General features: G+C 44.7%; 1 protein-coding gene across 1 annotated transcript in view; it reads right to left on the reverse strand.

Moving 5' to 3' along the window:
- Positions 1–14,501: 14,501 nt before the first annotated feature.
- The window catches only part of LOC121879541 (T-box transcription factor TBX3-like), a 108,924-nt gene continuing 96,416 nt past the window's right edge, over positions 14,502–27,009 (reverse strand). The window contains exons 4-5 of the mRNA XM_042386198.1: positions 20,310–20,327; positions 14,502–14,639 (exon numbers count right to left, since the gene is read on the reverse strand). Coding sequence (XP_042242132.1) covers positions 14,502–14,639; positions 20,310–20,327 — 156 coding nt within the window. The remainder of the gene's footprint in view (positions 14,640–20,309; positions 20,328–27,009) is intronic.

The following is a 27,009-nucleotide window of genomic DNA, read 5'->3' on the forward strand; positions in this document are numbered from 1 at the left end:
GCACGAGTTTTAAACAGTGACGGTGTGTGTGTGTGTGTGTGTGTGTGTGTGTGTGTGTGTGTGTGTTTTACCCTTTTGTTTCTACTCTCCGGTAAGTGAGGAGGTCAATGTTGTTTAAATGCTACAAAGGATGTCAACGAGGCAGTAGACGGTATATGGCAGTGTAAAGTGTGAGATGTTTCAACTATTTCATATATTTATAACTAATGACTGACTCTGTTATAAGTTACAATACATTAATTATGGAGTCATTCATTAAAAGCAGAAACATTCTTAATGACCATGAAACTTGTGAATGACTGTTACTGTTGCAGGTACGTAAGTGAGCCATAACAATGAATGACAAATTATTGTGGTTCGTTTCTGTGTCAACCAGGACTTGTTCTTGTTTATTATGAAAAAAAAAACACAAAAACAAGAGAGCTGTAGTTTGGTCGATCACCGCCGACAGTCACTTGATGGCTACAGCCTCCACCCACTCCTCCACCTGCACCAGGATGCCCCGTGAGTGCCCGGGCAGGGGTGCTGGTTGTGGGCGGTGGGATGGCTATGGGCGTACCTCTCCTTGCTCACCCGCCCACTAGGGGGCCCAAGAACCGACACCCATGACAAAGTCGCCGCGCCGTTTGTTGGTTTTTACTAACGAAAACTAACGACTAAACAAAAGCATGGAAGTCCATTTCCCTCCAGACAAGAGGTGTTGGACACTTGGGAGCATGAAGGGCGTGTGTCTTACGGCGTCCCAACAGGGGTCGTGTCCATCTTGATAACACTTTCTCAATTAAGGTGGCGGCGGACCCACCTGCGCCTATGACCCTAGTGGCGTCCCCAGGGGCGTCCGCTCCCTATCTTGGTGTTTGAGGTGAGGCTCAGAGGGGAGGCTCCACTCAGGTGACACTTGCAAGTCAGTGCAGCGTCCAAGGGGAGTGCAGGGGCGTGATTAGCGGTCGTAGTGTTGAGGTGGAGGAGGCTCAGCAGGGGGCCGGGCCTGCCAGCACCCCCGGTGAGGTACTGACGGCCAGGGAGACGCTACACCCTGGCCTTACCACCATACCCCTGTCCCCTACCACAACACCACCCCCTACTCCCCTACCACAATACCCCCCATAGTTCCCTACCACAACACCCTCCCCTAATTCCTTGCCCCCCCCCGCCTCCTTCAACAACATCCAGTCATCCCTTATCAGCTCTACCTGCTACAACCTTCTTCATTATACGAATCCTCTGTATCGCCATCTCCTCCCTGAGCCCAACACCCTAACACCCCCACCCTCCCCCCCCTCCCCACCCTCCCCTCCCACCCAAACCCCAACACCTTTTGAATCCCATATACACTTTACTCCCACTGCCTCCCCGTGACCCTCTACACCCTAGCTGTTCTCAGGTAAGTTATCATCTGGTCACAGGTAAATAAAGACAACTGACATCAAACACTTCAAAGTGATGAAGTCTATAATCTCTTCGTGACATCATATTGGCGACTGAGACTTAAGGTGAGGTCTGCAAGAGTGACGTCCGGACCAGGACAACCCCCCCTCAATCAGCTGTTCTAATGTAAACAAAATGTACAACAATAACTGGAAGGTGAGGTGACTTCTGGTTTTCTCTTGACGTCACTCCTGAGGTCTGCCCGAGTTGACGTCAGTGCCACGACCTGATTCACTTTCCCCACGAACAACCTGACGAAGTAGTCGATCGTTCCCTCAATAGTCTGACGCCTGACATGACGACGAGGTGAAGACGACACGAGAGGTGGGCCTTAATGATGTCTGGGTGATGAGTCCTCTCTCTCTCCCACCCTGTCCTCACCTCTCCTCCTGTCCTCACCTCACCTCTCCCTCCCTGTCCTTACCCCCCCCACCTCTCCCTCCCTGCCCTCACCTCTCCCTCCTGTCCTCACCCCACCTCTCCCTCCCCTGTCCCTCACCCCTCACCCTCCCTCCTGCCCCCACCTCTTCCTCCTGCCCTTACCCCCCACCTCTCTCTCCCTGCCCTCACCCTCACCTCTCTCCTCCCCTGCCCTCACCCTCCCCCTGTCCTCACCTCCCTCCCAGTTCTCACCCCTCACCTCTCCCTCCTGCCCTCACCTCTACCTCCTGTCCTCACCCCCACCTCTCTCTCCCAGTCCTCACCCTCACCTCCTCCCCTGTCCTCACCCCTCACCTCTCTCTCCCAATCCTCACCCCTCACCTCCTCCCCCTGTCCTCACACCCCTCACCTCTCTCCCAATCCTCACCCTCTGTCCTCCCTCTTTCCCCACTGTTCACCTTTCTTCCCTAGAACTACCCACATCCTTCCTTATCCCTCACTCCCCTCCCGCCCCTTCTCCCTACCCTCCCCTCCCTACCTTAATTATTCTCTAACCCTAAATTGTGTCATCCCCTCCTTACATATTCTTCTCCCCTCCCCTTTCTTACCATCATCCCTACTCCCCCTTTCCCTTCCCCTTCATCAATCTCCATTCATCTATCTTTTCTCCCCCTTTCTCACCCTCCCACTTATCCCCTTCTCTATTTTCTTCCTTTCCCACCTATCTATCTATCTATCTATCTATCTATCTATCTATCTATCACACGTCATCCTCACTTTATATTTTTAGAAAGGAAGAAGATGAAAAAAAAACCACTGCTCAGGTAACTCGGTACTTAATATTTATGTAAATGAATTAATATTACCTGCTTATTACACCTCAGCTGGAGTCGAACCTCTGATATTCCCACTCAGGGGTTTTATGACATGCGCGTGAATGCCATAACCCCCTCATAGCTTTCCTCTACCTCCCCCCCCTCCCTCTCCCTACCTCCCCACCACCCCCTCTCCCTCCATCACCCCTCCCCCTCCTCTCTCAGTCACACTTGTATAGCTGGGTGTTAAGCATCGCCGGTAAAGTGTTAAGTACGTGGGGCGATTCTTCTTTTTTTTTAAGTGACTTCAGCGTGAGACCATAAAACGCACGCACGCACGCACACACACACACACTTATCCGGAACACCCGCAAGACCGGAAATGTAAAATCTCAAATACCGGAAATACAAACTGGTTCTCCTGCCCACTGTCTCCTGGACATGGTGGCTGTGAGACAACATGGAATGGGCGGGTCTTGGTTCATGCGTGGGAGGAGACAGGTGTGTGGTGGGAGGAGGAGCAGGTAGGGGAGGTTCATGGTGCGGGAGGAGGAGGAGAGGGGGGGTCTTGGGCATACCTGGGAGGAAACATACTGTAGGAACGTATGAAGGTCTCCTATTAATGCCTGGGAAGACACATAAAGGTCTCCTGGTCATGCCTGGGAGGACACAAAGGTCTCCTATTCATGCCTGGGAGGACACACAAAGGTCTCCCGGTCATACCTGGGAGGACACACAAAGGTCTCCTATTCATGCCTGGGAGGACACACAAAGGTCTCCCTATTCATGCCTAGGAGGACACGTAAAGGTCTCCTGGTCATGCCTGGAGGACACATAAAGGTCTCCTTGGTTATGCCTGGGAGGACACATAAAGGTCTCCTATTCATGTCTGGGAGGACACAAAGGTCTCCTGGTCATGCCTAGGAGGACACATAAAGGTCTCCTGGTCATGCCTGGGAGGACACATAAAGGTCTCCCTATTCATGCCTAGGGCACATAAAGGTCTCCTGGTCATGCCTGGGAGGACATACAGGTCTCCTGGTCATGCCTGGGAGGACACATAAAGGTCTCCTGGTCATGCCTGGGAGGACACATAAAGGTCTCCTGGTCATGCCTGGGAGGACACATAAAGGTCTCCTGGTCATGCCTGGGAGGACACATGGGGTATTCACCAATCAAGAACTGACAGGTTTAATCAGCAAGCAATCTCCTGTCTGACGTAACGATTAATTTGACAATCAGATGATCTGGTGATTTATCATTGGGGGGAGGGGGGAGGGAAGGAGAGAGGGAGGGAGAGGGGGAAGGGAGGGAGGGGAGGGGAAGTCAAATAGGTCATGCCCTTTAGGGAGGGATGGAAGGGGTGGAACAGTGGCTAGAATAATGACTACAGGGGTGATACGGAACGGGTAAATGGGAACTGGAATAATTGGGAAAAAACTAATGAGAAAAAAAATGCATAGAAAAAAAAATAAAACACATTTACTATATTATTACCACATAGCTACGAGCAGATGAATGACGTTATGCGCAAGAGATCAATAAAGTAAAAAAAAAAGTACCAATTCATTTATTAAGAACTAAACCGTAGTTAGTTAGGTTATATTAGGTTTGGTTTGGTTAGGTTAGGTTAGGTGTCCTGGGGAAAGATCTCACATCTACAATAACTGCTTAAATCCAGGTGATATTTCGACTATTGTGATCCAAAGAATATATGGTATCTTCTTCACTACTTAGGACACAAGTATAAACATCTTCACATACAAATCAATACGAGAAAATAAACCCCAACTCCTCCAGAACTTGAACCAAAATCCTTACCATTTATTCATCCTCCATCATCACAATCCAAGAAATCAATCCTAAATGATCTCAAAACAACTTTAAAAATCCTTACCATCAATCCATCAACTAACTCAATCCTAGACTACCTCAGTAATACATTTTAAATCCTACCAACTCTCCATCATCCTCATTATCTTCATTATCCAAGTTAATCCTATATAATACCACAGGTGTACCGTGTAGGACCCACCCAAAAACTCTCCCCCAGGGGTCCTACACTAACACAAAACTCCTTCCTCCTGGGGGCCTCGTGTCCATAACCAACAGGTAATGAGGAACTCCCCTGGGCGAGATACCGGCCCTTCAGGAGGTTCGCGCCCTCCAAGAGACTCGTAAATTTTCAATGAAGCTCGGAAGATTACAAGCCTTGACAGCCTATCCGTAAGTCGTAATGCACAGCGGCCATGAGGCGACCCGCTGCTACGCTCACATTCATTTGCATAGTAATGTATCGGGAGAGGGGGTTAAACTGATGTGGGGGGGAAAGGGGGGGGGGAGAGGAGGAGAAGGTAAGGGAATGGGGAGAGAAGTGGGAGGAGGGGAAGGTAAGGAGAGAGAGAGAGAGGAGAGAGAGAGAGAGAGAGAGAGAGAGAGAGAGAGAGAGAGAGAGAGAGAGAGAGAGAGAGAGAGGAGAGAGAGAGAGGGAGGAGAGAAGGGGGGAGAGGAGGAGAAGGTAAGGTGGAATGGGGAGAGAAGGGAGGAGGGAAGGTAAGGAAGGAAAGGGAAAGGAGAGAGAGAGAGAGAGAGAGAGAGAGAGAGGGGAGAGGAGGAGAAGGTAAGGAATGGAGAGAGAAGTGGAGGAGGGGAAGGTAGGAAAGGAAGGGAAAAAGGAAAAGGAGAGAGAGAGAGAGAGAGAGAGAGAGAGAGAGAGAGAGAGAGAGAGAGAGAGAGAGAGAGAGAGAGAGAGAGAGGGGGCTAGAAACAAAGCAGTAGGTAGGCAGGTCGGAGCAGCGAAGGCAAATTGGAGATGCAATGGCTGAAGCCTCCATGTGGTGCTGGAAAGATTAGGGTCACGCCCTTTGGAGGTGCCTCATGTAATGTACCCCCGCCGCCCCTCTCTCTCTTGTATCGATTATCACTGATGTTATTACTTTATGGACAAATTATTATTATTATTTTCCGTTTGTTTACTAGATAAAAGTTGAGATAATTTCTAGTGTTATATAGCCAGTTAAAGATAGTCTCTCTCTCTCTCTCTCTTTCTTTCTCTTTCTTTCTTTCCGAGAGTTAAGTATATGACAGGTTAAGGAAGCCAATTATTCAGATACACCTCAGGTACAGGTAAAGTCTGTTCATTATAAGAGCTTCATGCTGTTTTCTCCTAAAAGTTTTGAGAGAAGCTTCATATTCCCGTGAACGAGATGATGGAAGACTCGACTATAATTGTGAAGGAGCGTCGGGAGATATTTAAATGAGGAGGAGGGGGAGGGGGAAAGAGAGAAGGAGAAGGGGTGGGGAGGGGGAGGAGGGAGGGGGGATTGAAATTCATCTTGACCCAGGTGTAAGGGGGGGGTGAAGGATGGAAGGAATTAAAAGGAAGAGAGAAGGAAGAAGAAGAAGAAGAAGAAGAAGAAGAAGAAGAAGAAGAAGAAGAAGAAGAAGAAGAAGAAGAAGAGGAGGAGTAGAGATGGTGTCTTTAAGAGCTTCTGTTTATGTTAACTTATATCACAGAAGAATAAGAACAACAAGAACAACAAGAACAAGAAAAACAAGAAGAACAAGAACAAGAAGAACAAGAAGAACAAGAAAAACAAGAAGAACAAGAACAAGAAAAGCAAGAACAAGAACAAGAAAAACAAGAACAAGAACACGAAGAACAACAACAACAACAACAACAACAACAAGTAGCAGGATAGAGCAAGCGTCTTCAAGGAGCTTCTGTTGACATTAACCTCTATCAGTATAACTTATGGCTTTAATAACCCCAGTAATCACGGCTAATAATTACTCTCCTCCATTAAGTTAGCGGTAAACCCTGAAGGGCGCCTTAGTCGTCCTGCCAACGTAAACACAACCCTCACACAACAAGGCAACAGCGGCCATCTTGTTCTCGCCTCTTAAGGAAATATTACAGTATGGAGTAAGGTATTGTGTGCATACCATAGTACCAGGTAGCGCTCAAGTGGTACCTGGTAGTAATTAATAGAGTAGCGCTTAAGTGGTACATGACAGTAATTAATAGGGTATAGCGCTTAAGGGATACAAGACAACAGTTAACATGATAGCACTTAAGGGGTACTTGCAAAACATTTAAAAAACATGGTAGCGCTTAAGTGGTATAATACAGCAGTTAACATGGTGCAGATTAAGGGGTACATTTAAGAACATGGTAGCGCTTAAGTGGTACATGACAGCACTCAATAATAACACGGAGTTACTCACACGATACACTACAATTATTATGAACATGATGGTGTTGAAAAGGTAAGTGGAGGCTGTCACAACACACTCATGGAAATATACATGGGTGAGGTGCACATGTGTGAGTACTGTCCTGTATGTGTGTGTGTGTGTGTGATGCCAAGTGAAGGAAATTATACCATTAAATCCCAAAACTGTTTTCTTAGACATGACTGTACCTGAAACGTTCAACCTGGAGCGTGCAACAGGTGTCAGTAATACAAGTGCACTGATTTTTCTTTTACTGATAATTGATAAAACAAATAGATTTTTCCATAAAGTACAAGATAACGGACAATAAGGACAAGTTCAGCAGTACCCTGGCAGCAGTAGTTCAGGTAAAGAAACAAGACGATGATCACCACTGGCAAGATGCTGGTGCCCCGGGCCAACCCCTTAGTACTGTACCACCCGGTCTCTTCCAGTTTGATTTCCTTTTACTCTCTTTTAAAGACCCATCTAAGCAGCCAGGGTCAAATATGCGCATGGGGGCTAATCACTCTGCGGAAAAAGTGATATAAGGCGCACATTTCCTAATTTGCGCGCGCTGTTTCGGGCGGGCGGCGCGAGGTGTGTCTGGCCGAGGTGGCCGCTAGCCAATCAGCGCCCCGCGTCGCCCGGCCCCACCTTGCCAATTAGTCATGCATCCACACCACGTTGCCACATTTCTGGCGTTATTTACCCTCCACCTGAGTACAGATTCCGCCCAAAATGAGCTGCGTCGCCGACCAGACTGACACACGCCACCAGGTGATCAACTTAATTCACAACATCTACGGATGAATTACCTGTGACATCGACCCGGCGAGGATCTGTACTGACTGACTGATTGAAGTGCTCCAGGGGGAAGGGGGGGAGGAGGAGGAGGAGGAGGAGGAGGAGGAGGAGGGAGGAGGAGGAGGAGGAGGAGGAGGAGGAGGAGGAGGAGGAGGAGGAGGAGGAGGAGGAGGAGGAGGAGGAGAGGAGGAGGAGGAGGAGGAGGAGGAGGAGGAGGAGGAGGAGAGGAGGAGGAGGGAGAGGAGAGGGAGGAGGGAGGAGGAGGAGGAGGAGGAGGAGGAGAGGAGGAGGAGGAGGAGGATCCAGTTAATGGTGATGCTCATGATGATCTTGCCCGCCAAACCTAGAAGTGTGATGAGTCAGGCCATCGAGCACTGAACTGACTATGATGAATTGATGACCCACCTCTCTCCTATCTACCCACGTCACACCACGCCACGCCACGCCCGCACGTCACCTATTGCGCCCACGCCCATCAAAACAACGCCCATGGGGTCAAGACATCGGCCAACTTTACTCGATGAACACAACACCAATCGTTAACCATTAAATAATGATCAACAGAAATGAAAGAAATCATCTGATGTAATTAAAAAATGTAGGCCTATTTTTATTATTATTATGACTACATCTGAGGTCGTTCTTAAGCATGAGAGGTCAAAGGTCACTGCTAAATAAAGATGGACAGGTCATGGTAGTTAAGTGTTATCTATCTATCTATCTATCTATCTATCTATCTATCTATCTATCTACCAATTATCCAACAGCTGGTCAGAGACGGATACGCCCTACATAACTCCCCTTAATAATCCAGTACAGTAATTAGTGTTAATAATTCATCTCAATATAAAACACTCAACAGGTAATTATTTTTCAATGTGGATTATCTTTAATTAACTCAAATATAATTCTTGTTTACACGTACGGTACAGGTATACGACAAGAACATAACAAGAACAAAACAGGAAACAAATGAACACGCGGACCAAATGTAAACAATTGAATTTTCTGAACCAATTTTCATCTATTAATTACGGAACACAATTTAAGATATTGGGTAGTTTAATAGTTAATAGGTAATTTAACATAAGATGGGTAATTTAAGAGAGTAATTTAACATCATTAATTATTTGTTAACAGTGAATGTATCGTTCTTACTAAACATTTAACATTCTTCATAATAAACATTCATCATTATTAGTGTTCAACATTTTATTTTCTCATTAATCATTCTAAACATTCAGTACTAACATTATTTATCGTCTATACCTTTACAGTGATCTTAATAAACATTCAACATTACCATCAGTGCCTGTCATTCATCCTTGTATTGCTCTCAGTAAACATTCAACATCATTCATACTTGTCGCGCGTCAATACATCATTCATACTGCAATTTGTCATTCTCTTAACATCACCGCCAGCACTAAACACCAGTCAACGTCACTGTCTCTCATCTGTCGATATATTACCAGGGTTAAACATTCATAAACATTATCTATATATATCGGGGTTTTTTTTTACTAATGTACACTGTGAAACATTAAACATTCATTATCATCATCATCATCAGTTTTCATTATTCCTTTCGTTATCATATACATACATACATACATACATACATACATACATACATACATACGCACTAACAAGCTGTGGGAGGTTCTTTGTAAAGAAGCAGGTGTGTGCGTGTAGTTATAACTGAATCATACATAGATTAACAGGCGCTGTGACTACCAGTGTTGTTCTACTCTTATGCCCTGTGATTTCGATAGTAATAGAGACTGTTCTTAGGCGCTGTGATTACGTTACTTTCCTTCTACCAGGCGCCGGGAAATCGTTACTTTCCTTCTACCAGGCGCCGGGAAATCGTTACTTTCCTTCTACCAGGCGCCGGGAAATCGTTACTTTCCTTCTACTAGGCGCCGGGAAATCGTTACTTCTACCAGGCGCCGGGAAATCGTTACTACTTTTCACCAGGCGCCGGGAAATCGTTATTTTTCTCCCAGGCGCCGAAATCGTTACTTTCTTTCACCAGGCGCCGGGAAATCGTTACTTCTTTCACTAGGCGCTGAAATCGCTACTTTCCTCTACCAGGCGCTAAAATATATTTCCTTCTACCAGGCGCCGGAAATGTTACTTCCTTCTACCAGGTAAACGAGCATTTTCCTTCACCAGGCGCCGGGAACGTTACTCTTCTACTAGGCGCGAAATCGTTACTTTTCCTTCTACCAGGCGCCGAAATCGTCCGCACAGGCGCCGGGAACCGCTTCTCTACCAGGCGCCGGGAAATCGTTACTTTCTTTCTACCAGGCGCCGGGAAATCGTTACTTTCCTTCTACTAGGAGCCGGGAAAACATTACTATCATTCTACCAGGCGCCGGGATTACGTTACGATCATTCTACCAGGCGCCGGGAAAACGTTACGACCATTCTAACAATCGCCGGGATTACGTTACGATCATTCTACCAGGCGCCGGGATTACGTTACGATCATTCTACCAGGCGCCGGGAAAATATTACTATCATTCTAACAATCGCCGATTACGTTACGATCATTCTACCAGGCGCGAAAACGTTACGACCATTCTAACAATCGCCGGGATTACGTTACGATCATTCTACCAGGCGCCGGGATTACGTTACGATCATTCTACCAGGCGCCGGGATTACGTTACGATCATTCTACCAGGCGCCGGGAAAACATTACTATCATTCTAACAATCGCCGGGATTACGTTACGACCATTCTAACAAGCGCCGGGAAAACATTACTATCATTCTACCAGGCGCCGGGACAACGTTACGACCATTCTAACAAGCGCCGGGAAAACATTACTATCATTCTACCAGGCGCCGGGATTACATATGACTGATTTTCTGGCGTTGGGATTCCAACTGGGTGACTCCGGAGACAAGAGAGGATGCAAATGAAAACTGACACAATTCTGCAGGTTTGGATAAAGTTGAATTAGAACAAATATTTGCCCGGGTAAGTTTATACCTGTGAGCATTAGGGGTAGAGCCAGCTAGGATTAAAATAAATACTTGCCTGGCCGAGCTTTTATCTGTCGACCTGCTATATAAACAACGCCAGAAATTGCGATGTATATAAAAATATAAATATATATATATATATTTATATATATATATTAAGTATGAATTTCTATATACTCCAGTGTATATAATAATAATAATACCGTTCTTGGCACCAGCAGTATTCACCACTACTAATGACTTGTAATAACAACAATAACAACACAACCACCATCATTATCACCAACATTTCACTCAACAAGTAAGGTATGGCACCACTACCACCACCACAACCATAACAACCACCACTACCACAACTATAGCAACACCACTCAGACACCACAGCACAAGAGGTACAGCACCATGCAGCAACACATGGGACACAACGCCACACTCCTGGTCGGAAACCGCAAAGAGCTGCTGTGTTTCTCGTAAAATTGAATAATGAATAATAATTACACGTTGGAGCGTCGTCCTGTGAGGGAATTATGACATCTTGGTCCCTGGCAGCGGCGCGCGGTCCCACACTCCCTCTGTCTTAACCCTGAGGCGGAACATACTCTCCCTCTGTATATTATTTTTTTTTGTATTATTTTGTACTCCACCAACAGGTCTTGTATGTCTCCAGGAATATTAAGACTCATGTTTTCTTAGTTACTTTCCTTTGTATCATTTTTTTTACTCGTAAATTTCCACGAATATGAATTTACATTTTTCTTAATTAACAGAGGTATATTTTTTTTTCCTTCACATTTTTGTACTTTTGTATTATTTTGTATTTCCTGTATATTTAGGTATTGTTTCTGATATAGCTTTTGTATTGCTATTCATTGTAGTCTTTATAATATTGCTCTGGTACTCGAGGTATTGGCTATGTACTCATTATAATACTATCTGTACTCTTTTTAATGTCTTTGTACTCTTCATAACAATATGTACTGTACTCTTCTTCGTGTTTTGTACTCTCCTTAATGCTTCTGTACTCTTCTTAACACTATTCGTACTCAACACTATCCGTACTCTCATAACACTATCCGTACTCTCATAACATTTTCTGTACTCTTAACATTATCCGTACTCTCATAACACTTTCTGTACTCTTCTGAACACTTTCTGTACTCTTCTTAATGTCCCCGTACTCTTCTTAACACTTTCTGAACTCTTATTAACACTATCCGTACTCTCATAACACTTTCTGTACTCTTGTTAATATTCCCGTACTCTTTCTGTACTCTCCTTAATGTCTCTGTACTCTTCGCTTCACTTATGAGTCCACGTATCGTTAAGACAATGGTGTTTACTCAAAGGCACAAACAAACATCTACTTTCCTCCGTCACTTAAACACGATGGTTAAGCCGTAGCACGAGAGGACCAGTAAACGTGTCACCTGGTCGAATGTTTTGACGCTAAATGATGCGGTTTTTAATTACCACACACACACACACACACACACACACACACACAGTCAAGCCAGATGCCCAGCTGACTGGAAGACCTCTTATGTATCACCAGTGCCCAAGAACCAGCCCACAATCCTTAAATCAGCTACGACCTATTGCAATCACCCCAATACCCAGCCTAATCTGTGAAAGTTTTGTGTTTGACTGGGCTTATGCTGATATTGCAGGAGTCGTAGACCCTCAGCAATTTGGCAACATGAAAACTTCCTCCACCACTCACTGTCTTGTCAGCTTTCTCGATTACATATACCGCCATCTCGAGAAACGAAAAACGTCTGTAGCTGTCGCCTTCATTGATTTCACTAAAGCGTTCGACCTAGTCGACCACAATATAATCATAAACAAAGCTATTGACCTCGGGCTTCGGAGAAGTCTCATACCATGGCTTACAGACTTCCTCAGTGACCGACGCCAAGCTGTACGCTTCCGAGGGGCTGTCTCCACCTTTCAGTCACTCACCTGTGGCGTCCCCCAAGGCACCAAGATGGGACCACTCTGCTTCCTTATGCTCATCAATGATGCCCTAAGAGAAGCCCCTGCTCGCTGGAAATATGTCGACGACTCCACCATTGGGATCAGCGTCAACAATTCCGCTCCCAACTATACCGCCCTTCAGGATTTATTGAACAGTCTCCAAAACTGGGCCACCAACAACCATGTCACCATCAATCATACCAAGACAATGGTTATGCACATCAACCTCTCCTCCGACATTGTCCCACCTCCTTCCATTACCCTAGGTCCGAACACACTCCAGGTTGTAGATTCCACGAAGCTCCTCGGCGTCACCATAGACAACAAACTAAATTGGAAACCACACGTCAGTGAAGTTGTCAAATCCTCCAGTTTCCGTCTCCACCTCCTCCGCCGACTCAAGTCCCTCGGAGTTCCTGCACACGAGCTCCTCAGTGTATACACAACATTCATACTTCCCAAGCTCACCTATGCCTCCCCCACCTGGTCTTCCTCCCTAAATTGCCACACAACGTAAACACCTAGAAAAAGTGCAAAAGAGGGCATGCAAGATTATTCTCTCCCCTTCCTACTCCACATATCAAGAAGCGCTCAACACACTGACCCTTTCGACTCTCACTGACCATCACCACGACCTCATCTGCAAATTTGGTAAGAAGCTTCTACACCATCCTCGACACCGGCCCCTACTACCACCTGAGATCCCCTGTCCGAGAATTGCTGTTCGACACCACAACCGCATCCAGCCCATACGTGCACGAACTGATCGCTATAAGAACAGCCCAGTCCCAACCATTGTAAAAATTATCAATAACATGTAATAAATCAGTGTATTCACTCCCAGTAAACACTGCTCCCTACACTGTCACTATGTTGAAATGAACTGTATTTTGAGCTGATCCCCATCTAAGTTACTATATGTCTTATTTGTGTCACTTATGTCACTTGTATATTATTTGTAATTCGTAACCCATTCCCCAAATATGTAACTGTATATTTTCAGCCTTCTGCTGCCAAGCCTTTTCAATAAACCGTTAATTATTACACATATACACACGCACACACACGCACGCGCACGCACACACACACACACACACACACACACACACACACACACACACACACACACCAAGTGCCCATGTATCTCTATTTACAATTTCTCTCTCTCTCTCTCGATCTATTTATCGCGCTCTTTACTCATTTTCTCTCTCGTTTTCCGACTCTCCGTCCCAGGTGTAACAAATAAATAAGATATGTGTATGTCTGTGTGTGTGTGTGTGTACGTACAAGTTTATCTGTATGCGTGTATATGTGTACGTGTGTGTGTTGTGTAGATGACGGTGGGGGAGGGGGGGGGGGGTAGTGACAGAGGCCTCGTGGTGCAAATGTGTGTGTCGTGTGGCCTTATCTTCACCTCCTGATAAAGTGGAGGTAGTAAAGTATTTTTCCGTCTCGGTAAATGCACAGCGAGGGGAAGCAGCCCACATACCTACCGCCATTACTAAAACATGTCACGAAATTAATCAATGAAAGGCAGGTGTTAACGACAGGTGTTAGGAGAGACAAACACACTAATGTCAGGAGTCCCATAACAATCGTGAGTCTTAAACCAACGCAGTAAATTATATTCCTGGGTTTCTATTCCCCCCAACACCTGTGTGACTGTTGCCGCCCCTGAATTTAATAAAGTCATTTGTTCCTCTAATTTCGTGAGGTGAGACATTCTTCCACGACACCTGGACGAAAATCCGTGAATCTTTAATGTTAACCAACTATTGACAGTCTCAATAAAACCGCTCCCACTGCACACACTATAATATATCACCATTATTAAAGGCGGACTCGACACGCAGATCAAGCAAAGTGTTTATAAATTACTCACCTTTCACCAACCTGCCACGGCACCCAGCGTCGACACGGCACATAAAAACCCGTGTCCACTGACGTTCTCGTCCCTTGGTGGCGTGAAGGGGGCGGGGTTGTGGGCGGCGACGGGCGTGATGGAACTAATCCCCGATATGTCCTAAGACCCAAGAAAGCATGTCCAGTCCTAAGGGTGTACAGCCTTATGTGTCACAGTCGGAGAGACGTTTCATGACCTGCTTCCCACAAACGTCATGTAGCAGGCACGCCACCCGCCGCTTGCTCAAGTATTTTAATTAAAACCCAGACGACGACAATACCACACCACCTGAGCTTGACCAACACACACCTTTCCTGGAACTGTCAGACGCTGTTGGGCCGTGAGTAATGAGGGGGTCACTTACATGCCAATTTACAGTGATATTTATAATGGCATTCTATATCAATTTGAATGTGATTTACCTTAAGCCGGCAAAATACCTGCGAGTGTTATATTGATTCTGGTGGCATGTAAGAACTGTTATTTATTTGGTGACTTGTAGAATATAAATGTGTGTGAGAGAGACTGACACACACATTCGTTCCCTACTAGTGATCATGTGTTCATTAGCCGCGTAGGACAGCTGTTCAGGCGCTACCACACAAGGCGAGAACATCTGCCCCCTCTCTCACTTACACACACGATGTTATCCGTCCATGGATCAACTGACAGTACCTGTACACACCTGTACCGACCTTTAATTGGATCACAAAAAAGTCACTATAATGGCTTTCTTACAGCAGCTAAGCTATAGGTGGCTTAGTGACTTACATCAGGCTGACCAAGATTAATGTACCAGTTTCTTTTCTTGTTAATGAGTATATTAACTTTAATTAGGAGTATATAATTATATACCGTGTGTGTGTGTGTGTGTGTGTGTGTGTGTGTGTGTGTGTGTGTGTGAGTGTGTGTGTGTGTGTGTGTGTGTGAGCGTTAATATTCAGGCATCTAAGAGTTACCATCACACTCATATAAATCCTCTTCAATGCTTAGATAATTATTTAAGATCCAGCAAGATTGATGATATTAATTTAAGGTCCACGAGGAGGCAGCTTGATCGATACTACACTCGATATACTTCACTTCCCCAACTACAAACTTAACTACCTATTCAAAGTTAAATGAACTAGGAATTCCCCTTGTCGCGAACCAGCTACTCTAGGGTACAGGAGGCGATTGCTGTACTGCTCTATCCATCAACTCGACAACCTCCTTTGAAACGTGCAAATGTTACCAAGTTGAGAAGTTACAGACCCCTACCGGTGATATACATAACATATAAATACTCGTATATCTATTTTGGTAATATATTCCACAAAAAGAGACAACTACGCCCCCGTCTATTGATGCCGGGGACGGGTGTCACTACCCTTGCGTGTGACAACAGACGTATACAGTGCTCGGTGATAACGTCTGCCACTGCCACACACTGCTAACACTGCTAACACCTGTCTACTCTCTCCTACGATATTACACAAGCTGATATCACCTGCTGATACTAGTCGCCGATATCAAACAACGACACCAGTTAGTGATACAATAGCAGCCGATACCACTCAAGAATTTAAATCGGGAACTTCGTTAACATTATATGGAAAACAACCGATATTCCCTGTAGAAATAAGCTACAGACGACTTTGCCCCACCGATGCTAACAGTGACACCTCAGTAACCGATTACAGACGCCGATATCACCCACCGATATAAATAGGTGACAGCAGTTGGTGTTCCTTCCTTTCACGCACCGCCCACGACACAACCGATGACTTATCTACATTAAAGGTTCTTGTAAAAGTCATTTGCTGCGTAAATTATGGGGCGGACACCTTAGGTCACCTCTCCTCTCTCCTTTTCACCCTCCCCTCACTCTCTCACGCTTTTCCCCATTCCCTCCTTTACCCTTTCATATTTATTTTTCACCTATTCCTCGTCAAACCCCTTTTCCTTTTTCCACCTCCTCTCACCCCTACCCTTGCTCCTCAATCTTCCCTCACCCCTCCTCCTCTTCCATCTTCCTTCACCCTTCCTCTTCCGTCTCTCCCCCTCCTCCTCCTCCCCTTCCTTCACCCCTGCTTTTCCCACCTCTTCCGTCTCTCTATTCTAACCCTACCAATTCCTCCTCCTTCTTCTCCTTCCCTTTCATCATCTTACCTCCCTTCCCTTCACACTCCTGCGTGACGTAATGACAGACGGCGATGAACGACAGATCGTAAACGGTAAGGACTGACACTAACCCAGTCCAATTTAAGTTCATGTGTGTGTGTGTGTGTGTGTGTGTGTGTGTGTGTGTGTGTGTGTGTGTGTGTGTGTGTGTGTGTGTGTGTGTGTGTGGGAATGGTGATGGGGTGGTACAGATGGTGGAGGAGGTGATAGGGGTGGGTGGGGGTGGTGATGGGGGAAGGGAGGTGGTGGTAGTGTCTATGGTTGGGAAGGGGAAGGGGAGAATATTAAGAAGGAAGTTATAGAGATAATGGGGATGTGGGGTATAATGGGGTCGGGGTTATGGGGAATGGTGGGGGTAATGGGTATTCGTGCCTGGGAACCCCTAGTCCACCCATCTGTGAAAAAGGTTCCTTATTTTACTGTTTTGGGGAACATAAAGGGATCGAGTGCAGTGTAAGTCAGATCTAAGAGACCAACTTTTACGTATATATTCTGGACGACTGACCCACACAAACCTGACATCATTAAAACCTTTGAATATAATGACTTAACCCCTTGAGGAAAGAATCATCGCACTCAAAGGGTTAAATCAAAGTACTCAAAGAGTTAAATTATAATACTCAAAGAGTTAAATCATAGTACCCAAAGGGTTAAATCATAGTACTCAAAGGGTTAAATTATAATACTCAAAGAGTTAAATCATAGTACCCAAAGGGTTAAATCACAGTACTCAAAGGGTTAAATCACAGTACTCAAAGGGTTAAATCATAGTACTCAAAGGGTTAAATCACAGTACTCAAAGGGCTAAATCATAGTACTCAACGGGTTAAATCATAGTACTCAAAGGGTTAAATCATAGTACTCAAAGGGTTAAATCACAGTACTCAAAGGGCTAAATCATAGTACTCAACGGGTTAAATCATAGTACTCAAAGGGTTAAATCATAGTACTCAACGGGTTAAATCACAGTACTCAAAGGGTTAAATCATAGTACTCAAAGGGTTAAATCATAGTACTCAACGGATTAAATCATAGTACTCAAAGGGTTAAATCATAGTACTCAACGGGTTAAATCATAGTACTCAAAGGGTTAAATCATAGTACTCAACGGATTAAATCATAGTACTCAAAGGGTTAAATCATAGTACTCAACGGGTTAAATCACAGTACTCAAAGGGTTAAATCACAGTACTCAACGGGTTAAATCATAGCACTCAACGGGTTAAATCATAGCACTCAAAGGGTTAAATCATAGTACTCAAAGGGTTAACATTATTATTCAATGTTTACTTCGCTTTATTTGAGTGTTTATTTTTATTTATTTTGCTATGTAATGAGTGAGATGATGACTGGCGGAGGTGTACACATTGGCGAAGGTGTACACATTGGCGAAGGTGTACACATTGGCGAAAGTGAACACAATAAAGAAAGTGTGTACGTGTTTATACTGAAAATGTGGCACCCCCATCGCTTATAATTGATTTCTATACTAGTTGGACACCTGAAGAGTATAATGTCACAGGTGTATCTAGTTGGGTTACCTGTACGTACCAACACGCGATAACGTCTCTCTTCCACCTGTCCAACTATACACATGTTATTGGTCTCGTTATAAGAAGAGTGTCCAGGATATAAGGTGGGCTCTATACCATAACACCTGGTCCATATCACAATACACTACTGATACAACTAAACCAATCACAGCTTCCCAGGTAATGTGGTATAATAACTATCACCTCCTAGGAATCAGTGATCTCCTAGGACTCACTGATCTCCTAGGAATCACTTGGACCTGTAACTATAGTGTTAAAGACTCTGATCTCCATGACCTCTCACTACACAGGAAGCCAACCACTATTGAAATATAATCCCATAAATGTCTGGGTTAGGGGTTTGGTTAGGTTTGGTTAGGTTAGGTTAGGTTTGGTTTGGTTTGGTTAGGTTTGGTTAGGTTTGGTTTGGTTTGGTTTGGTTTGGTTAGGTTTGGTTAGGTTTGGTTTGGTTTGGTTTGGTTTGGTTAGGTTTGGTTTGGTTAGGTTTGGTTAGGTTAGGTTAGGTTAGACACCGATAGTCAGTACTACTGTTTCTTACAAGTTAAATAATCGGAAAGTCCAAAAATAATAATAATTTAACTCTTTCTTGATACAAATTACCCAAAGACAAAAAAAGATCCTCTATGTTAAATACTATTCACAAAGTCAATATACAACCTCTCGAAATACAAACACCTTTAAACACCAAAAGAATCTGTTGTTTATCTGTCTCTCTCTTTTATCTCTCTCCCTCCCCCTACCCTATCCCCTTCTCTCTCTCTCTCTTTCTCCCCCTTCTCTCGCTCTCTCTCCTTTCCCCCCACCATCACCATCTTCAAAATACCACTTATCTCTACATCTCTCCACCACCTCCTTTACATTCTACACCCAAAAGGGGAATAATACCAGAGGAGGAAGTAACCGAGGCTAAACGAGGAGAGAAAGGAAACGGTGATAAACGGGGGAAAAATCACTCACACATTCCTTTCTCTACCACGACACAAAAATATACGTCACTTACTATTGTTTAACTCTGTAAAATGTTCATGTTTACTCTGACCCCCCACCGAGGTGTATGGCGACCCCGCTGTGTGTGTGTGTGTGTGTGTGTGTGTGTGTGTGTGTGTGTGTGTGTGTTTCCGTATATGTGGATATTGCTATGCGTTTACGTGTGCTCATGTGTGTAAATGTATGTCCGTGTTTTTAACGGTGTGCGTGTGTAACTGCGTGTACGTATATTTGTAACTGTGTATACGTATGTGTGTAACTATGCGCGCGCGTGTGTAACTGTGTGTGTATATATGTACGTATATATGTGTACACTGCTGATGTGTGTGTGTTGGTGAGTGTAAACAGCTGCTTGTTGACAATGAGTTATCAAACACTCACCAGGTCCTGCCAGCAACACCCTGAACCCTCGCAAGGAGTAACTATTCAAGGTCCGGATTCTCAGAAAACTCTTAGGCTGAGTTACTCCTCTTAAACGCGGATAACAAGAGAACACGTCTAGTTAAGGTAGAGTCGCAGTACACTTTAAACTTCATAGTTGTCCTGTAACACGATACTACATCATCAACTTATGGGATCACCTGTAGATTAGCTCCCCCCCCCCCTGTTTATTTCATTTGATGATTTAATACCCTAATGATACCTGGTAGAGATGGGGTAGGTTAGGTTAAAGGTAAGGTAAGGTAAGGTTAGATTAGGTTAAGGTTAGGTTAGGTTATCTCAAGTTGAAATATACAAGGGGGGGGGGGAGGCGTTAATGTTCAGGGAAAAAAATAAAAGAGTACGAACCTTTGAGACAGAATTCAACACTACACTGGAATAAACACTCTTATGTACACAGAATCTAACAATATAAACATTGGTCGCGTCTTGGAGAAACATCGGGGCATCAAAATCACATATATATATATAAAAAATCTCATAAAACAACAATAAAAAAAACAAAAACATCAACAGACACTTCTCAGACCAGGACATCCACGGACTTCCTGAAGGGGACCGCCTACGGGTGATCCCCTTCAGGAGAATCTCTTAGATGACCCTTTGGAGTTGCCCTTAGTCAAGTTGGGAGGCCAGTGTTGCTTACCTTAGCTTCCGCTCCTCCCTGTAGGAAGAGACAAAACAAAAATAAATCACAAGTCGAAGAGAATTTGCTTAATGTGGGAGGCCTCAGGACTACTGTGTCCATATGTGGCCACTACGAACATGGGGGCAGGGGAGGGGGTGACTTTAACGTCAATCAAGTACATGGAGATTACTTCAGTGTTACAAGGAACTGAAGTATATGGGGATTACTTTAGCGTTACAAGGAACTGGGATTACATGGGGTTATTACAGTGTCACAAGGAACTGAAATACATGGAGATCAGTTACATCAGCGTTACAAAGAGCTGAATTACACAAGGATTACTTCAGCGTTACAGAGCACTATCTACCACCTTAACACGGTGACTTTACACGTCAAAAGAGAAATTACCTGAAAATTTACTGGACATGGAAATTTTTGGGGCAGTGACTTCAACTTTGATGATTAATTACAGAATAGAATAAATGACTATAAAACACTGCTTAGCGTTATATAAACACAGTAATGTTAATTTAGTCACCGGTGGTACTTCAACACATTCAATAACCATCTACTCTCTGATCTTCCCAACATCGATAAATTCACATCCATGGAGGAGAAATTTAAAAAAAAATGATAATAATGACATTTAACTTTTATAAATTGGTAGAAAAACTTTAAGTAGAATATAATTAACACTTAACATCCTCAGAAAGTCACTATTGGTGGCCTATTTTCCAAGGGTTACTCCAATAGGTCGTAATTACTTTTTTTAAGGCATATGTAATTATTTAAAGTGATGGTAGTCCAAAACACACACACACACACACACACACACACACACACACACACACACACACACACACACACACACTGAATGAGCACAGACAAAGACCTCTTGACATGGACGAGAAAGGAGGCCTATGGACCCCGACACAGACCTCCCTCCGTCTACATAGGGCCTACATTTACTCAGCGACAAGCAACTCTTTTCTAAACCCGCCTGGATTATCCGTCATAAGCGCTTCATTCATCCACTCGGCCTCCTTTCTTTTAGTCATTAACTTTGATGGCGTGAAGAATCAAAATGCGTCACTTAGCGGCTTCCGGAGGTGTGAAGCTTCGTCCTCAGGCCAGGGAGAGAGAGAGAGAGAGAGAGAGAGAGAGAGAGAGAGAGAGAGAGAGAGAGAGAGAGAAAAGAGAGAGAGAGAGAGAGAGAGAGAGAGAGAGAGAGAGTCTATATGAAGATGAGAGGGAAGGGGTAGGCTTACGTGGAAGCATAGAGAAAAAGAGAGAATTAAAATCTATTAACACGGTAGATGGAAAGAAAGTCTGTGAGAGGCCTAAGTGTGTAAGACGAATTAAAAGAGAGAGAGAGAGAGAGAGAGAGAGAGAGAGAGAGAGAGAGAGAGAGAGAGAGAGAGAGAGAGAGAGAGAGAGAGACGCCACAACAACACGGACGTCCAAGCCCACCTCGTTCTAGGACCTCCTTCACCAAGTGACGCCGTCAATGAGGGTGACGGCGGTGGTGGGTACGGCGGTACGGGACACTGGACGAGCCTTCAAAACCTCTTAATCGCTCCAATGGCATCTAAGACAAAGGCTGCCTTATTCATGAGCCCACTTTGACTGGCACATGTAAGGCCTATTTGAGTTATAATTAGAGGTCCAAGCTGCCCACCCTGGGGGAACCCTTGTCATGGTCTATATTAGTTTCCCATGATTAAGATGGTTAACCAGGCGAGGATATTTTTTGTCGTGTCACACCAAGTACAATGTTGGGGAGGAGGAGGAGGAGGAGGAGGAGGAGGAGGAGGAGGAGGAGGAGGAGGAGGAGGAGGAGAGGAGGAGGAAGGGTGGTGGTGGTGATGGTGTGGAGATGCTAATGCAGGAAGTCGGTACAGGAAACGCCTGACTGACATGAGTGAAATAAGACATAACAGGAAACAGATGATTGAGTGATTGATAGATATATAGACAAGAAACAGCTGATTGATAAGGTAAATTAAGACATGTAAACAAGAAACAGCTGATCGAAAGGTAAATTAAGACAGGAAACAGATGATTGAGTGATTGATAGATATATAGACAAGAAACAGCTGATTGATAAGGTAAATTAAGACATGTAAACAAGAAACAGCTGATCGATAAGGTAAATTAAGACATGTAAACAAGAAACAGCTGATCGATAAGGTAAATTAAGACATGTAAACAGGAAATGAACGATAAAGTAGATGAATAAAGATACACATAATGAGAAAAACAATAAATAAACAATGGTGAATAAGACAACACCAAGATAGAGGTGTTTATAATGAGTGAATAAAGACAAGATAAACAAGAAACAGGAAGACAAGAACAGCATAATAATATTAAATAGAAAATATTAATTACATCCCTGGCGACGCAACAAGTTCCTCCCGACACACACACACACACACACACACACACACAGACACACACACACACACACACACACACACACACACACACACACACACACACACGCACACACACAGTAACATGTTGACAACAGGAAGACGTCACATCGAAGTAGGAGTCACAGGAGACTCGTGTCAGCCAATGCCTGTCAATCCTCACTCACCTCTTCACCCTGTTCCCCATACAAGCGTTTTACCCTTCCTCTACACTCAACTCCCGGTGCTTTATAGACCTACGGAAGAAAGACCTCCCACAACAAACCTAGGCCTATTAAAACCAACCATCCCCTATACTCCCTATCATCATCACCCCCCTCCCCTCCTTCCTACCACCACCTATCCCTCCCCTCTTACCCACTACCCCTATTCTTTCACTGATACAGCCTATGGGAGAATCAATACCCGCTAATCAAACAAACAAACAACCCCACTATCCGGGTATAAACAAACGGGCGGCGGTGTAGTCAAGCAGCTTAGGACCTTTGTTTAAGCAAGATGGGACACACAGAGAGACTAAGTAACCCGCACACTTTATTCTCAATTGCCATCTTGTTTGTGTTGGCCTGGATGGAGGGATGGAGGGAGGAAGGAAGGGTTGGAGGGAGGGAGGAAGGGTTGGAGGGAGGAAGGAAGGGTTGGAGGGAAGGAGGAAGGAAGGGTTGGAGGGAGGGGAGGGGAGGAGGAAGGAGGAGGAAGAAGGGTTGGAGGGAGGAGGAAGGGTTGGGAGGGAGGAGGAGGAGGGAGGGTTGGAGGAGGAAGGAAGGTTGAGGGAGGAAGGAAGGCTGGAGGGAGGAAGGAAGGGAAGGTTGAGGGATGGAGGGAGGAAGGAAGGGGTTGGAGGGAGGAAGGAAGGGTGGAGGGAGGAAGGAAGGTTGGAGGGAGGGGAGGAAGGGTTGGAGGAGGGAGGAAGGGTTGGAGGGAGGAGGGAGGAAGGAAGGGGAAGGAAGGAAGGGAGGAGAGGAGGAGGGGAGGTGGTTGGAGGGAGGAGGAAGGGTTGGAGGGAGGGAGGAGGAAGGGTTGAGGGAGGGAGGGAAGGGTTGGAGGGAGGGAGGAAGGGAGGAGGGAGGGAGGGAGGGGAGGGAGGGAGGAGGAGGAGGGAGGGAGGGAGGGAGGAAGGGAATGCCGGATAGGCCTACATCTCCACAATCTCGTTGACTGGAGGAGGAAAGAGAAGAAGGAAGAATGGGTGATATAAAGGATAAAAGAGCAGGAAAACAGGAAAAAGAGAAAAGAGAAATGAACTAGAGAGACTTGACACAGAGGAGAGGAGGAGAGGGAAGGGAGGGAGTTCTAATGAAGGGAAATAAGAAAAAACTTTAGAAAATGAGTGAGTAGGGGGGTGGGGGGTGGGGGTGGGGTGTGGGGGTGGAGGTGGGGTGTGTGTGGGGGTGGGGTGTGGAAAGTGTTTACACATCAGCCACTGGTCAGTCAGTATCGGTCTCCTCCTCCCTGATGATAATGTTGTGATCTATGGATTATCCCGAGAGGTCGTGAGTGTTTGTTTACACCCTGTCCTCCCACTCGGCCAGGGTTGTTTACAAGTCCCCTGACACTCGGCCAGGGTTGTTTACAAGTCCCCTGACACTCGGCCAGGGTTGTTTACAAGTCCCCTGACACTCGGCCAGGGTTTCACTTACGATATTCCGAGAATCACTTAACTTCCTGTACAACTGTGTGCCACTTTTGATATGATTTTGAAATTGAAAGTCGCTTAGATTTTAGTTACAATCTCGTGAAAGGTTAGGTTAGGTTAGGTTAGGTTAGGTTAGGTTAGGTTAGGTTATTGAATACTTTGTCATGCTACTCTTTAACCCCCCCTCACTCCTCCTTACCCCCTACCCCTGTGGTGTTGACAGCTCTCAGCTCTCAGTCAGCTGTTGTGTCCAGTCTGTTGACACTCCCTCGCTTAATGATCGTTCACATCATTATGATAATCTGTTAAGTATCCCTCATATCTTTCTGACATTTCTTTATTCATGGTTTGTTTTCTTCTAAATTAATCTTCAAAAATGTCTAGTTCCTCGTCAACACAGGTTCACAATAAAGGTATTTTAACACACACAATTTACAGGTAAATTTCATCAACCTATCAATTTACATTTACATCCTCATCAACACAGGTAAAATGTAAAAAAAAATGTATATCGAATTTACAATACACTCCAACCAGACAATTAAGTACAAAACGGATAGTTAACATTGAGAATTGTAATACGAAACCTTGTCTCTTAGTCATTATGAAGGTGGAAAGTAACATCCACCAGTAAGATCGGGAAAGATGGATAGTCTGCTGAATAGATGTGTACGACAACTTCCAACATCACGACTTAATGCAGATTCAATCGTGCGATATTATTTCCCTCTGACATTACCATTTTCTCACACCTTTCTCCTCCTCCCCTTCTTCCCCTTCCTCATTTGTCTTCCCCTTCTCTATCTTCTTCACCTCCTCCTTCTCCTTCTTTATCTTCTCCTAAGTCTCCCCTTCCTCTTCTTCCTTCTCTTCACATCAGAAAACCACACAAAATTGGGTATGTGGGAGAATGGGTGGGTATGTGGGAGAATGGGTGGGTATGTGGGAGAATGAGTGGGTATGTGGGAGAATGGGTGGGTATGTGGGAGAATGAGTGGGTATGTGGGAGAATGAGTGGGTATGTGGGAGAATGGGTGGGTATGTGGGAGAATGAGTGGGTATGTGGGAGAATGGGTGGGTATGTGGGAGAATGGGTGGGTATGTGGGAGAATGAGTGGGTATGTGGGAGAATGGGTGGGTATGTGGGAGAATGAGTGGGTATGTGGGAGAATGAGTGGGTATGTGGGAGAATGGGTGGGTATGTGGGAGAATGAGTGGGTATGTGGGAGAATGGGTGGGTATGTGGGAGAATGAGTGGGTATGTGGGAGAATGAGTGGGTATGTGGGAGAATGGGTACTTTAGGGGGAGTGCATGGTAGGTATAAATGGGGAAGAGAAAGAGAAGAGAGAAGAAATAGAACGAAAGAAGATAAAACAGGTTAAGAAAGAGGAGGAAAACAAAGAGGAGGATTAAGAGGAAATGAAGAAAGGGAAGGAGGAAAAGTAGGAAATAAAGGAATATGAAGAGGCAGAGGAGGAAGAGGAGGGAGAAAGGGGAGAATTTAATTATGGGTTGGTAACACTTCTTTAAGAGGCAATTGGGGAAACAATAGAAGTCGTGCATCGTGACAACTGGCAACACTGATTCAGGGTGCAAGGGTGAGGTTCCTACACGGCGATAACTGGTAACACTGGTTCAGTAGGTCTACGGTCTATGTGAGGGTTTAGGCCTATGGAGAACTGGACCACACAAACTGGGAATTCCCCTTTTGTTCTAGTAATCTTGTAGAGGGGGAAGGGGGGAGGGGAGAGGGGGGAAGGGGGAGGGGGAGTCGGCTCGTGTGAAATAGTTGAGCCTGCTTTGATAGTGTGTGTGTGTGTGTGTGTGTGTGTGTGTGTGTGTTTATGCAACCATTAGACCGCATGAGTTGTATGTGAATGTAACCTAAGCTCACACACACACACACACACACACACACACACACACACACACACACATGTAATTATTATTTTAGACTGATCTAAGACCCAACCATTATTACGTTGTTGTTCTTGTTGTTATTGTTGCTTTTATTGTTATTGTTATTATTATTATTATTATTATTATTATTATTATTATTATTAATATTATTATTATTATTGTTGTTCTTGTTGTTATTGTTGCTTTTATTGTTGTTATTGTTATTATTATTATTATATCTATTTTTACACAATATACATACAATCAAATTTACTTACTAACATTTTATTATATTTTCTAAATATCTTGAACCAAGCAGCTGTTGATTTACGAAGGGTGTTTACCTGCGTATCACTTCCACACGCACACATACAGTACACGACATACACAAAAACGCAGGAACCACACACACACACACACACACGAATATGTACAGAAAGGGTAAGGGCTACAATAGCTATTTGTATTGTAATCTTTCCAAGGTTAAACCCACACAATAATCGCCAGACGCAAAAACATGAGCGCGCATCCTGTCAGGTTCTGTCTGTCGTGTGTGTGTGTGTGTGTGTGTGTGTGTGTGTGTGTGTGTGTGTGTGTGTGTGTGTGTGTGTTACGTATGCTCAAAATGAACTTCCATCTCAAGACACATACATCTACCTGGCCAAAACAATTATCTGCCTGGCCAAAACAATTATCTACCTGACTAATACATATCTACCTAGTCAACACACATATATACCTGCCAAA

The sequence above is a fragment of the Homarus americanus genome, unplaced genomic scaffold (genome assembly GCF_018991925.1).
Source record: "Homarus americanus isolate GMGI-L3 unplaced genomic scaffold, GMGI_Hamer_2.0 scaffold52559, whole genome shotgun sequence".
Taxonomy (NCBI): domain Eukaryota; kingdom Metazoa; phylum Arthropoda; class Malacostraca; order Decapoda; family Nephropidae; genus Homarus; species Homarus americanus.